General features: G+C 42.7%; 1 protein-coding gene across 2 annotated transcripts in view; it reads right to left on the minus strand.

Moving 5' to 3' along the window:
• Positions 1–14,213, minus strand: part of LOC126253463 (beta-1,3-glucan-binding protein-like) — a 324,996-nt gene that overhangs the window by 57,461 nt on the left and 253,322 nt on the right. The window contains exons 3-5 of one of the 2 annotated variants that reach the window (XM_049954819.1): positions 9,791–9,951; positions 8,006–8,139; positions 7,550–7,716 (exon numbers count right to left, since the gene is read on the minus strand). The exons of the other annotated variant lie outside the window; for it this stretch is intronic. Coding sequence (XP_049810776.1) covers positions 7,550–7,716; positions 8,006–8,139; positions 9,791–9,951 — 462 coding nt within the window. The remainder of the gene's footprint in view (positions 1–7,549; positions 7,717–8,005; positions 8,140–9,790; positions 9,952–14,213) is intronic. 2 annotated transcript variants of the gene reach the window in all.

The raw sequence follows: 14,213 nt of genomic DNA on the forward strand, positions 1-14,213 counted from the left end.
TTGCTACCGCATGGCCGTCGATCGTTGGATACCATTCGCGCATAACCCTGAAACAATAATGTTTGTCTCTTAGAGACGCTTAGAGACGCTTTCCTAACAGTCACACTGTAGAACACACTGCTCCGAGGCTTCCACATTTCTTATCGGACCAACCACATACTTAGTTTCCGGTAGTCGAATCAGTGTTCACTGCCAACAACATTTTCGATGATGCTGCAAAGTGCACCGCTTTACTGTCTCACATACGTGAGCATGCAGCTACAGTCAGCGACGTCATTCTGTTACCATCGCACTTTAATAAATTCGATGCAGCCGAGGCTGCATTGCTTCAAAGACGTGATAAATTACCAGAACAGCAAGCTGAACAGGCTATCTCCTCTGAAAAACTGAACAGTTTTGGCCCCAGTTACGAACGTTAGTAAATGGAAATGCCGTGTGGCTAGGGCCTTCCGTCGGGTAGACCGTCTGCCTGGTGCAAGTCTTTCGATTTGACGCCACTTCGGCGACTTGGGCGTCGATGGAGATGATATGATGATGATAAGGACAACACAACACCCAGAATGAGATTTTCACTCTGCAGCGGAGTGTGCGCTGATATGAAACTTCCTGGCAGATTAAAACTGTGTGCTCGACCGAGACTCGAACTCGGGACCTTTGCCTTTCGCGGGCAAGCGCTCTAACATCTGAGCTACCGAAGCACGACTCACGCCCGGTAGCTCAGATGTTAGAGCGCTTGCCCACGAAAGGCAAAGGTCCCGAGTTCGAGTCTCGGTCGGGCACACAGTTTTAATCTGCCAGGAAGTTTCAACACAACACCCAGTCCCTGAACGGAGAAAAGCCCCGACCCATCTGGGAATCGAACTCAGGCCGTTCGGTATGACATTCCATCGCGCTGACTACTCAGCTACCAGGGGCGGACACGAACGTTAGTGGACGCTATATTAATGACCGACCCTACGCTGTGGGCAGTATGGACAAATAAATTGCCTCGTGAAATTCAAATATTGTTTTATAAGCAACGAAGCACTCCGACAGGAAGCTAAGTTACAGTTAGCAGGTCCTGTTTTCATGTTGCAAGATGATCAAATTCAAGACCCAGCATCCATCATACCAGATCACTTCCAGTCATTTGCCGACACACCATGCACGGAGTAGCGGCAATCGTTTTGTTCCTCCTGAACAGTACTGGACGCGCCAGAAAACGCCTGACACTACCAGTACGGATCATGCTCCTCCTACGGCTGGGATACACTGTGCCCACGTGACAACAATCAGGCAGGCACAGCCTTTGTCTGCGAGTATGGGCAGCAGCCAACAGACTGCGTGCAGCTGGTAGTTCACCCATACTTCGACACCACCATGCACAAGTGCATTTCTCACTGCAAACACTTAAACGCCGCCTATGTCCTACACTAGTTGTCAAAGATAGCAACGATACTAACGAATGCTGTGGAACACAAATATGCACCAAACGAGATTAGTCCCACTACCCATCATCGGCAGCGGCATAACGTGCTTTAAATCCAGTCATATCAGCCAGCATTTCCGGGTAGAATCTGGCTCCGAACTCAGCACTGTTCCGGTCCCCTCTACCGTTCAACCGACCTCAGATATTTCACGTCACCTCAGGGTGGCAAATGGATCGATCATTACAAAATACGGCAACAGAAAGACCTTCGAGTAGACATTAATACAGGCGGACGTGGACGAAGCACTGTTGGAAGAGGATTTTCTTCGCCACTTTCATCTGTATCCATAGACCTCTGACTCAGGCTGTCCCACAGTTCACTGACGCCCTCAAACACCACTGCAGACGCTTCAGCAGTTGATGTTTGTCACTGAAAGAACAACTACACTCATGTTCATAAATTAATGATAATGCTGATGCATGGTGAAACAACGCTCTGGTGGACGGTCTGCGGGTTTAAATCACCTCGGGGTATGGCCATGCGGTGTATTTGACCTGCAGTCGTCGCACGGTGGTGCTGGCAGCAGTCCACATACGCAGAGGTGTGTTGGTGCATGTCAGAGTATGGTGCAGCGAGGAAGAGCGCAGGCGTTTTCAGATGTGCTAATGGTGACTGTGTGTTGAAAATGGCTCAAAGAACACATGTTGATGACGTTATGAGGGTTAGAATACTAGGGTGACCGGAGGCTGGTCAAACACAGCAGGTTGTAGCACGGGCCCTCTGTGTGCCACAAAGTGTGATCTCAAGATTATGGCAACGATTCCAGCAGACAGGGAACGTGTCCAGGCGCTACAGTACGGTGACAGTGTACAACACCACAAGAAGACCGATATCTCACCATCAGTGTCTGAAGACGGCCACTGAGTACTGCAGGTAGCCTTGCTCGGGACCTTACCACAACCACTGGAACAGTTGTCTCCAGACACACAGTCTACAGATGACTGAAGAGACATGGTTTATTCGCCCAGAAACCTGAAAAGTTCATTCCACTGACCCCTGGTCACAGGAGAGCCCGTAAAGCCTGGTGTCAAGAACACAGTACATCGTCATTGGAACAGTGGTCCCAGGTTATGTTCATGGATGAGTCCAGGTATAGTCTGAACAATGATTCTCGCCAGGTTTTCATCTGGCGTGAACCAGTAACTAGGAACCCCTTAATGTCCTTGAAAGGGACCTGTGAGGAGGTCGTGGTTTGATGGTGTGGGATGGGATTATGGTTGGTGCACGTGAACCCCTGCATGACTTTGACAGAGGAACTGTAACAGGTCAGGTGTATCAGGACATCATTTTGCACCAGTATGTCCCCATTTTCAGGGGTGCAGTGGGTCCCACCTTCCTCCTGGTGGATTATAATGCACGGCCCCACCGAGCTGCCATCGTGGAGGAGTAACCCGAAACAGATGGTATCAGGCGAATCGAGTGGCCCTTCCTGTTCACGTCTGGGATGCTCTCAGTCGACGTATCGCTGCACGTCTTCAATCCCTAGGACACTTCAGGAGCTCTGGCAGGTACTGGTGCATGAATGGGAGGCACCACATTCTGCAATTATCCTTAATTTATGAGCATGAGTGTATAAACAGCCAATAAATTTTACTGTGCCACTGGAGGAGAACGTCTCATGATACAAGACGAGAATTTATCCTTGCAGGTATCACTATCAAAGTGACACACTCAGTTAAAAGACGTCAAATGTCAGCTGCTATCACTGTTACCTGCACCTGACGCCAATATAGAGCGCCTAACTTCGCACGACTTCAACCTCACGGATACTCAACGTAATGTGGAGGGCCTGCAAATCAGAGTAGAGAACTTCACCCACAAACCTGGGGATAACAACGAGTGTGTTCACCTCGATGAGCTACTGACACAGGTTTTATTGGATCTGGATTTGATAGACTCTTTGAACAACTTGAAGACACGCTGCTTCTGGAGAGATGCTATCAACGCCATTCAACACTGTATAAATCTGTTAGAATCATTGCAGCCTGCCCCACCTTCTCACTGAAGCTGTCTCCTTTCTGCGCCTGCAATTCACATACACGTTAGTGCCAGTGCAATTTGTGACAGTGCATTCAGCCCCTACACGACCACAGCATTAAGGTTAGCGCGGCCCAACGATTCAGAAACATAGAGGGTCATCATGTCTCTTACAAGGTATATATGAAGGTAGTATCTATTCCCGAAAGAACAGTTACCGTTGATGACCATGCAGCTTTCGTTAGAATGAAATGATAATTAAATGGACATCCTAGCTGCAAACAGGCGTTGATATACTTCCTTGGGGACATGTTGAAAATGTGTGCCCCGACCGGGACTCGAACGCGGGATCTCATGCCATATTTTAAGCAGGAGATCCTTCTTGTGCGAACGCACACACTATGCCCAAACTCATACAGGACTTGGTAGATTAATCTGCCACGAGTAATGAGTATGATGGGCAAACATTTATTAGGCGCTCTACGAATGTAGTGGGGTGGACATGTTGGGAATGTGGGTCTCACGGGGAGCGTGCAAGGGATAAGTCCCTGCAGGCGCACTATCCTCTGTGCCCTCGGTGGCTCAGGTGGATAGAGCGTCTGTCATGTAAGGAGGAGATCCCAGGTTCGAGTCCTGGTTGGGGCACACATGTTCAACATGTCCCCAATGAAGTAAATCAACGCCTGTTTGCAGCTAGAGTGACCATTTAATTATCATTTCTCTTACAAGGCACAGTGCCTCTGTCCAGATAATTTACTAATCGCTAAAGCAGCTGTAGATGAATTGTTAACTATGGACCTTATCCACCACTTGAATGGTTTTTGGGCTTCATCGATCCATTTGGCACCCAAAAAGAATAGCAAGTGTCGTATGTGTGGTATCCACCGTCATTCAGCCACTGGCCGACAGTGGCGGACGTTAACATGCGCAAAGAGCAGCCAGCCACGCAGCTGCAAAGATAACACACACAGACCGGGCATATAGATTCTCCGACTGGCTGTGTAGTCCATTTCGAGGTGACCACTACAGGACCAGTGTTGCAAGATGGAAGCGAGTCTCTACTCGGGCCTCTGGCACCACCACATGCCATATTCCGGAACTACCAGGACGGTATCTAGGCCATTGCAACAGCATCGTACAGCCAATCCTACTCCTGCCTTCGCTCGTTCTTGTGGTTAGAGACCGCTCATACTAGGAACCCTGTAGAGGTTAGGAACGCTCTCAACTATCTTGGATGCAAACTGGAGTGCCCTGTACTTGTGTAATTGCTATGGATTGTGAAGTGCTAGTGTAAACCAGTCTCATTGTGAATAAATGATTTAAGTATTTTGGATGTTACTGTGTAAGCTATTCTGATATAACATTATGTGTAAAAACTATGGGGCCCTCAATGCCAGAACCATCGCTGGTCGATACCCAGTACCCAACATTAAAGACTTTTTCAATTCACTATTGGATACCTCCGTTTTCAGGATCATAAATTGCAAGAATGTGTACCTGCATACAGTGATGGCAGTAGAGGGCATTCCTAAAACTGTTATTATTATGCCCTTTTGGGTTATTTGAATTACTATACATGCCATTCAGTCTTAAAGATGCGGTTCAAATGTGGCAGAGATTCATCAACTCCACACTGCTCAACTCCCGTTCTGCTTTCCACACCTGAACGATGTACTCGTTTTTACTTCTTCACCACTTGAGCACAAAGATCATATTTAACAGTTTTGTAACACCCTGAAACAGGAAGTAACATTTCTAGATCAGAGAGAATCAAACCGATAGAGCAAAGGATTGAATTCATTCAGCTAATACCTCGGCCTTCAACTTACAAGGAACTTCGCAAATTTTTAGGTATGATCAGTTTCTGTTGCTCTCACATTCCACCAGCGGCAGCTATCCGAGCACCTCGCACCAACACCCTTTCCAGTATGAACACAACGGGAAACCAAATTTTTTCGTGAATGGAGGATATGTTACGAGCTTTTCAGCCTATCAAATGGTCATTACTGGAAGCAGTGATATTGCCTCACCCATCGCCATCGGCCCACCTGTCTATCACTGCTGACTATTAGTGACACAAAAATCACTGCAAATTTACAACAAACACTGAATGGCATGCAGCAACCACTAGGTATTTTCTTTCGCAAGTTAAAAGGACTCCAGCAGTTGTAGTCGGCACACTATGACGAATTACTAGCACTTTATTAGGTGGTGATGATGGGTAATGTACTTCAGGAAAACATCGAGGGCTGACCCCTCACACTTTTCGTGGATCACTATCCGTTGATCCATGTAATCCAAAACCCTAATAGGGATGTTTCTCCCCGCCACTTCTGATGTTTCGATTTTATTGCTCAATTTTCAACGAATATCTCACATGTGAATGGGACAGAAAATTTAGTATTAAACTATTAAATCTGCCCTCAGCATGCTCATTGACTTCAACAATTAGGCTGCAGCACAAGACCAACACAATTAAGATACCTGACCGTATAGTACAGCTATGGTGTGGCACATCACAGGGTGAACCATGACCTATGCTCCCAATGTCATTCAAGAAAATTATCTTTGGCAGCTTACACAATCTGTCGCATCCACTTGTTCGCCCTACCACGAGACTGATTATGGAACACTTTATCTGGTCTGGAATTAAGACAAACAGCAGGAAATGGTCACACACCTGCATTACGTGTCAGCATAGCAAAACACAGCACGCATTTCCACTGCAAGCCATCTTTAAAGTACCATAAGAGCATTTTCCACATATTCATCTGGATTTAGTCGGATCTTAGCCAGAATTCATCGGCTATTAGTACATCATATCGGCCATCAGCCATACACTTTGTTGGGTGGAGGCCGCTACAATAGAGTATATAATGACAGAATCTACAAAACAGACATTTACAGACTTGTTGACATCTCACTTTGGTTGCCCTGTGGCCATGACAGACCACAGATGCCAGTCTTAGTCACTCCTTCTTGCAGAGCTGTCCCATGCGACACTTTCATACAACTGCTTACCACCCATAAAGCAATGGGTTGATGGAAAGATGGAACTGCACCATCAAGACCTCTTTGATTCACCAGAAAGCACAATGGACTGACGCATCACCATGGGTATTGCTGGGTGTCCCATGACCTCAAGGCCACCCTTGCAGAGGTTTTATATGGAGCACGCCGTACATAGCTGGCAGACTTCGTCTTACCTTCACCTTTTAGACTTAGCATCCTTGGTGCATAAAGTAAAATGGCTTGTCGCTAGCATCCACCCCTCCCACCCACTTCCACGTAGTGTAAGGCCAGCTTTTGTGCGCAGAGCATTAAGCGACTGCACTCACATCATACTAATGATGACACAGTTCTGTATTCCAGGCTCTACAAAGTCCTCAGATGTGAGGAACAGACATTTTCAATCTTACTGAAAGACAAATTACCCACATTTTCGGCCGCGTGCCTCAGATCTGCTTGGGTGCTGGATGGAAACAACGACGTTTATCTTTATTCCTGCTCAACAGAAACTTCATCTGATTCCAACATCACTACTGAGGAACTTCACGCAGGCAGCGCTGCTTCAACAGCAGAATTCGACCTCCACCAACCAGCCCCAAACATCGCCACCAAACATCCTGCTTCGGCAGACCTCTGCACCCACCAGCATTTCTACGTGACTACATCCCTGAATAGGGCCTGCTTCCTACTCGCTCCGCACTGGAGGCGACGTGGGGGAGGGAGGGAGTCTGTTTCGGTTCAACTCCTGACTTCGACAGCAGCCACCAGTATTGACAAACATAAACAAATACAAGTGTGTTTCTTTGTAAATTATTGTCTCCGTTGTCAGGTCCTATAATGTGCTCGTGTCTCTTGCTATGGTGTAAAGTGCCCTCTGATTACACTGCGTGAACAAGGGTTAATAAAGTGTTGAAATGTATAATTCGTGGCTTCAGTACTTGAATATCATTCGCAATCACCATCACCCAAATTCCTACATATTATTATACAAGGATGCTTCCTCTGACGTAAGACAGACTGTTTACAAATAACAATGACTGTAGCACTTATTGCACTAATGCAAAAAATCCGATGCAGATTTTGTATTAACTTACCAGGGAAAATCCAGTCACCCATAGGTAACTTAGCGCGGATTTCTATAACACCATAGGCAAATGAGAATGAGTACTTTGTGTGTAGTTTGGCTGACTGCACTGGTGGTAGGATTGACCAGGCAGCAGCTGTTTTGTCGCACTCAGCACTGTTTGGCAGGCCTGTGCATCTGAAAAAGCCAATCATTTGAAAATTTAGTAAGTAGCCGTGGTCGAGGTTCAAATTACGGTGAATCTTTGTTCATTGTCTGATAATTAAGGAAACTATACAACTTTTGTAATGAGAACTTGAGTACCAGCTAAGAACGGTGTCATCTTGATGTATTTTTTATTTTACTGAGGGAACATCAAGCAGAAAAATAATGTGCAGGTTTATTGCAGAACAAGGATGCATAAGACAATCCAAACACATTAGAGCACATACTTACTAAAAGCAATGCATGTCAACCATGAACGTACCTTGGAACAGAAATATGTCCATAGTAAATATAATCACTGTCATCTGGAGACAGCAGTGTTGGAGTAATAACCAACTTATCATCTCTCACAACAGAATTCTCTGGGTTCTCTGTATACAGTACAAACTGGTAATCCTATCAACAGAAGTGGATGAAAGTAGTATGTGTTCAATTTTACAACCATGATTAAATACCAGCTACAAATAATTGACAGTGTTGTGAGGCAGATATGAAAAGTCCGCCCACGAGGTGCTGAAATGGGTAAAAACTCATCATTCAAATACACACTTTCTGACACAAATTATAGCTCAGTATCCAGATTTCAGAACTGAAATATTTATTTATAACATGACAGCAAAGTTTAGTAAATAGGGAAAATACATAGTAAGATACAGACACTTCTAAGGGGACAAATTGTTGCTTAAGACTTTGTCTCAGTAGTAACTCATTCAGATGTACCAACTGGAAAATTCACTCAAGGAAACTGTATAATTACAAGGAGGTTGAATGGGTGAAAGTATTTACGTGCACAGAAGTAATTCTATCTAAAATTACTGTGGATAGGCCCATACAAAACTAATAAAACTAAGAAGAAACTGTAAAAGTAACAAAAGATATAAAAAGCTCGAAGTTGGGCACCTATTCTTAGTATAGAGGTATCAATGACAACTGCGTTGTCTGAACTCACAGTGAAGAACTCCTCCGTTTTCTGAAACAGCGTAATGCTTTTCCCAACTCAAATTTTTCCATGTCCAAAATCATATTCCTGGACACTGATCCCCATATCACTTTCAAACCATAGTCCTCATGAAACCCACTGGTAAGGAACAATACTTCCACTTTGGCAGGTGTCACCAGTTTCATACCAAATACTGCACTCCTTAAAGCCTACACATATATAGTAAACATATCTAATCCAACACCAAACCACTCAACTCCTATACCATCTCATTCTTCCTCGATTTTTTCCCACCACCACCTCACAGGTCTTGTACTGTACTCTTCAATTCATTTCTTATTTGTCTTTTTCTTAATTCATCGTCACTTCTCACACTGTAGTTTTGTCATCTCTGAAAACAAGTTGCCCCAGTGCTCGCCAAAGTATTATGCTTGATCGTTGCCCTCTCCGACACCGCCAGCTTTGTCTTTGTAGCTGGCCGAGCGGTTCTAGGCGCTTCAGTCTGGAACCGCGCAACCACTACGGTCGCAGGTTCGAATCCTGCCTCGGGCATGGATGTGTGTGATGTCCTTAGGTTAGTTCGGTTTAAGTAGTTCTAAGTTCTAGGGGACTGATGACCTCAGATGTTAAGTCCCATAGTGCTCAGAGCCATTTGAACCATTTGTCTACGAAGCTTTCATCTGTCTTCTGTTATCCTCATAACAAGTGGGCCCCTCTCATCCTCAGGTTTGAGTTACCCATATTCACATCCCCATCTGACATGCACACGCACACACACACACACACACGCGCGAGCGCGCGTGCGGGAAAAGACAGAGAGAGAGAGAGATGGGAGGAGGAGAAAGAGAGACATCAGTATGTGCATTTTGGGTGACAAATGTGCAGCACCTCAAAAACTAGTGAAATTTTCTGATATATTTTCTTCACTCTTGTTTACTGTTTTCACTCCAGAAATTACATTGACACTTATCAAGACATGCACACACACATACACACGCAAACTATTATTATGTGTTTCAGCAGCTGTTACTACTTGTTCTTCATCTATTCTGAATATGAAAATGTTCTATAGTAAATAGGAAAAGAAAAACTTTTCAAGTTACTTACTGGCCTTCCTGCTAGCTGGACAGCATACTGCCATTTGCTCTGGTTGAATATGGAGAAACTTTCTTCGAATATTAGTTGTCCCTTACAGGTAGGCTTTCCATTGACTGTTGTGATTGTGGGTTCACATATTTGTAGTTTTCCATTTCCAGGCTCAACCAGCTCTGTATAAGGAAAAACCCTTGGCTAAAGTGCTTTAAATGCAGATACAGCAATTGCTGCGTTAGTTTATATGCACAATTTTTACAAGATCATTGAACTACGAATACATGTCGCGAAACTCAGACAAGTCGAAACATATTATGAACACTGCAGAAAACTGTTCTCACAATTACTTGTGGAGTCAAACCCAGAGAGTCATGTTGCAGCCTCTTCCCTACAGTCAGTGTGCTTACCATTGTAAATGTATTTATATTAAAAGCTGTAGGTCTATTGTTTGCTAAAACAATTAAATCAAATTTAAACTGTGACATTCACCAGTAAAATACCAGAATGAAATTAAATTGGCAAGTAACTAGCCATAGGACAGCATTATAGGAAAAAAAATGCGTTGGATGCTGCTCTGAAGGTACCCAATGCCCCACTTAGAAACGTCACAGTATTTCCTGTTGTCAAATTGAGAAAGCAATATCACGCAAATATTGACCAAAATCCATTTTAATCACTACAAAAGTTCATTGTTTTCATGCAAAATAAATAAAAATTTCTGCAGAATCTATACACATGTAAGAATTCACGGCCACTTTCTTCTTGCAGGAATTTCTGTTTGGTACAATTAACAACTTAAAAAGAACGTAAACAGTGATGGAGGACTTGTATACTAGTACTAATAAACGAAAAAGTATTGAAACCTACAAGTAGCATGATATGGGTGGGAGAGGAAAACCTGTGGGACTACATTACCAACACAGCAAATATTTTGGAAGCCACCACCTTGGATGCAACTCTTAATTTTCGAATGGAAAGAGAGTCGTGTGAGACACCAAACAGACAGCAAATTTAACAAGAAAAACAATAATGTCTTTAACACAAGCATAGCTTTATTCTTTCTTGAGTTACATCACATTTGTACAGACCGAGACAAATGCTGGTGGTAAAACATGGGAGGTACAAGATGTGCTCGACCTATTCTCCAGCATGTCTTAAGCTTTCTGAAGTGTAATTCATGCATTCCTCATGTAATTTACCAGAATGCAAGCACAAGGATCAACATGTCATTATCTGAGGAGAGTAATGTTTCTGATCTTCACCGCATACAGCATATCATCAGCAATTTTGCCAAATGACAGTGTAGTACAAGGTTGAACATTCATGATTTCTGCACCGAATTCTAGATCTTGAACTTTCTCCAAGCATGTTCTTAAGAAATATATGGTATCTTGCTTCGAGTTTTTCAAGGTACGATTTTCCAACCATTTCTGTTACAGCCCAATGGTTTCCTATCGCCAACCAGTGGGTGTTACAAGTTTCATGGTGAGCAATAGCCAGGTAGGGGTTTTAAAAACATTTTCATTATTTTTTCATGTGATTTTAAAATTAATTAACTATTATTATTGTTGTTGTTGTGGTCTTCAGTCCAAAGACTGGTTTGATGCAGCTCTCCATGCTACTCTATCTTGTGCAAGCCTCTTCATCTCTGAGTAACTACTGCAACTTACATTCTTCTGAATCTTCTTAGTGTATTCATTTCTTGGTCTCCCTCTACGATTTTTACCCTCTACGTTTCCCTCCAGTCAAGTTGTGCCACAAATTCCTCTCCTCCACAGTTCTGTTCAGTACCTCCCCATAAGTTATGTGATCTACCCGTCTAATCTTCAGCATTTTTCTGTAGCACCACATTTAAAAAGCTTCTATTCTCTTCTTGTCTAAACTGTTAATCGTCTGTGTTTCACTTCCATACATGGCTACACTCCATACAAATAGTTTCAGAAAAGAGTTCTTGACACTTAAATCTATACTCGATGTTAAGGGGCTCCGGAAAGGCTCAAAATCATGAAAAGTTCAATTTTTACTTTTTTGCGTTTTCTGAATCTGCAGACTATTACCTTTTAATAGATATATAATTTATTCAATTCCGAAGACTACAACTATTTTTAAAATTTTTTTGAAATGTGTTCTACATGGGCGTGACCCACTGTGGCGCTGTTAAACTGCTGTCAAATGGTGTTATTATTAACGTCCGTGTTCATCAGGTACATTTTAGTGATGTGGGATAAAGTATGTGTTGTGGCTAACCTGTGATGGTTCAATATATATCGCTGGTGTGATTGTCGATTGTTTCATGTTTATTTACTCTGTCGTTATCTCGAAAATATTCGTAATTAATTCTGTTTCTTGAGTCTCTGTTTTGTTGAAGTATAATAATGAGTAAAAGTAAAGTTATTAGAAATCCTCTGAAGGCTTTTAAGAAAAGGAGAAATGTTGGAAAGCCAAAGGTATGTGTTATTACTGTAAACAATAAAGACGATGAAAATCCCAACATAGCTTGTGTCCCAAAGAAGAAGACAGCTGGTGTATATATAACAAAGGATTGCTAACTGGTGAAGTGTACACTCATAAGCATAGTCTGTCTCATGCAATAATGGAGGTGATAAAACCTATTTTCAGAGACTTAGCAGCACCTGAACTGTTGAAAAAGTGTATTCACGGAAAAACTCAAAACCCTAATGAAAGTGTAAATAGTGTTATATGGTCGAGAATCCCCAAGACTGTATTTGTTGGAATAGAAACACTTCACTTTGGTGTGTATGATGCTGTTGCGGCTTTCAATCATGGCAACATTGTAAGGTGCAAGGTATTTAGAAATATGGGAATGAAGATAGGTTCTAACATGGTACGAGCGATGCTTGCTTTAGACAAGGAACGCCTTCGGGCTGCAGACAGGGCTGTAAAGAGTCTAGAAATACAAGCAAGAGTAAACAGGAGGAGGAACAAGAGGAAGCTGGAGGAGGAGTTTGCAGAGGATGAAGATAATCCTTCCTATGGACCTGGAATGCACTAAAAAGTTAATCCAATCATTTTCGCTCAATTCCCAAAACTTTTATTTTCTCATACTAATTACATGTTTTCTAAGGATCTTCCAAACATATTTGGTTCAAACTTTCAGTAAATGTTACACAGTACCTTCTGCATAATTTAACACAGCCTTTTTCCAAAAAACTGTATATTTTTGAATATATAAATAAAAAATTGCAAAAAAACGTTGTGAATTTTCATTACAATTGAAAAAAAATCATCTTTAATAACTGAACTAAAATTTTGTAAAATCCATGTGTTAAGTTGTAGCCCATATTCCAATAAATAATCTGTAAAAAGTTCAACTTCCTACCTCAAATACTTTGTGAGGAAAGATGTAATTTATAAGCGTTATTTTAACATTGCAAGTATAGGGCGTTCCGGAGCCCCTTAACAAATTTCTCTTCTTCAGAAACGCTTTTCTTACCATCGCCAGTCTGCATTTTATATCCTCTCTACTTCGACCATCAACAGTGCCCAAATAGCAAAACTCATTTACTGCTTTAAGTGCCGCATTTCCTAATCTAATTCCCTCATCGTCGCCTGACCTAATTCAACTACATTCCATTAGCGTCGTTTTGCTTTTGTTGTTGTTCATCTTACATCCTCCTTTAAAGACACTGTCCATTCCGTTCAATTGCTCTTTCAAGTCCTTTGTTGCTCTCACAGAATTGCAATGTCATCTGCTAACCTCAAGGTCTTTACTTCTTCTCCCTGGACTTTAATTCCTACTCTAAATTTTTCTTTTGTTTCCTTTACTGTTGGCTCAATATTCAGAGTGAATAACATTGGGGTAGGCTACAAAACTGTCTCACTCCCTTCTCAACCACTGCTTCCCTTTCGTGCCACTCGGCTCTTACAACTGCCATCTGGTTTCTGGTTTCTGTATGAACTGTATATAGCCTTTCATTCCCTGTATTTTATCCCTGCCAAATTCCGAATTTGTAAGAGTGTATTTCAGTCGACGTTGTCAAAAGCTTTCTCTAAGTCAACAAATACTACGAGTATAAACGTAGGTTTGTCTTTCCTCAATCTACCTTCTAAGATAAGTCGTAGTGATGGTATTGCCTCACGTGTTCTTAGGTTCCTAAGGAATCCAAACTGATCTTCCCCAAGGACAGCTTCTACCAGCTTTGCCAATCGTATCTAAAGAATTCATGTTAGTATTTTGCAACTATGAGTTATTAAACTGATCAGCATCTGCTTGCTTTGGAGTTGGAATTATTATATTCTTCTTGAAGCATGAGGGTATTTCGCCACCCATCTTGCTCACCCATCTGGCTCTCACAAGGCATTCATTAGTTCTAACGGAATGTTGTCTACTCCAGGAGATTTTTTTCGATTTAGGTCTTTCAGTGCTCTATCAAATTCTTCACGCATTATCATATCTCCCATCTCATCTTCATCTATG

Source organism: Schistocerca nitens, chromosome 4 (genome assembly GCF_023898315.1).
Source record: "Schistocerca nitens isolate TAMUIC-IGC-003100 chromosome 4, iqSchNite1.1, whole genome shotgun sequence".
In the NCBI taxonomy this organism is placed as follows: Eukaryota; Metazoa; Arthropoda; class Insecta; order Orthoptera; family Acrididae; genus Schistocerca; species Schistocerca nitens.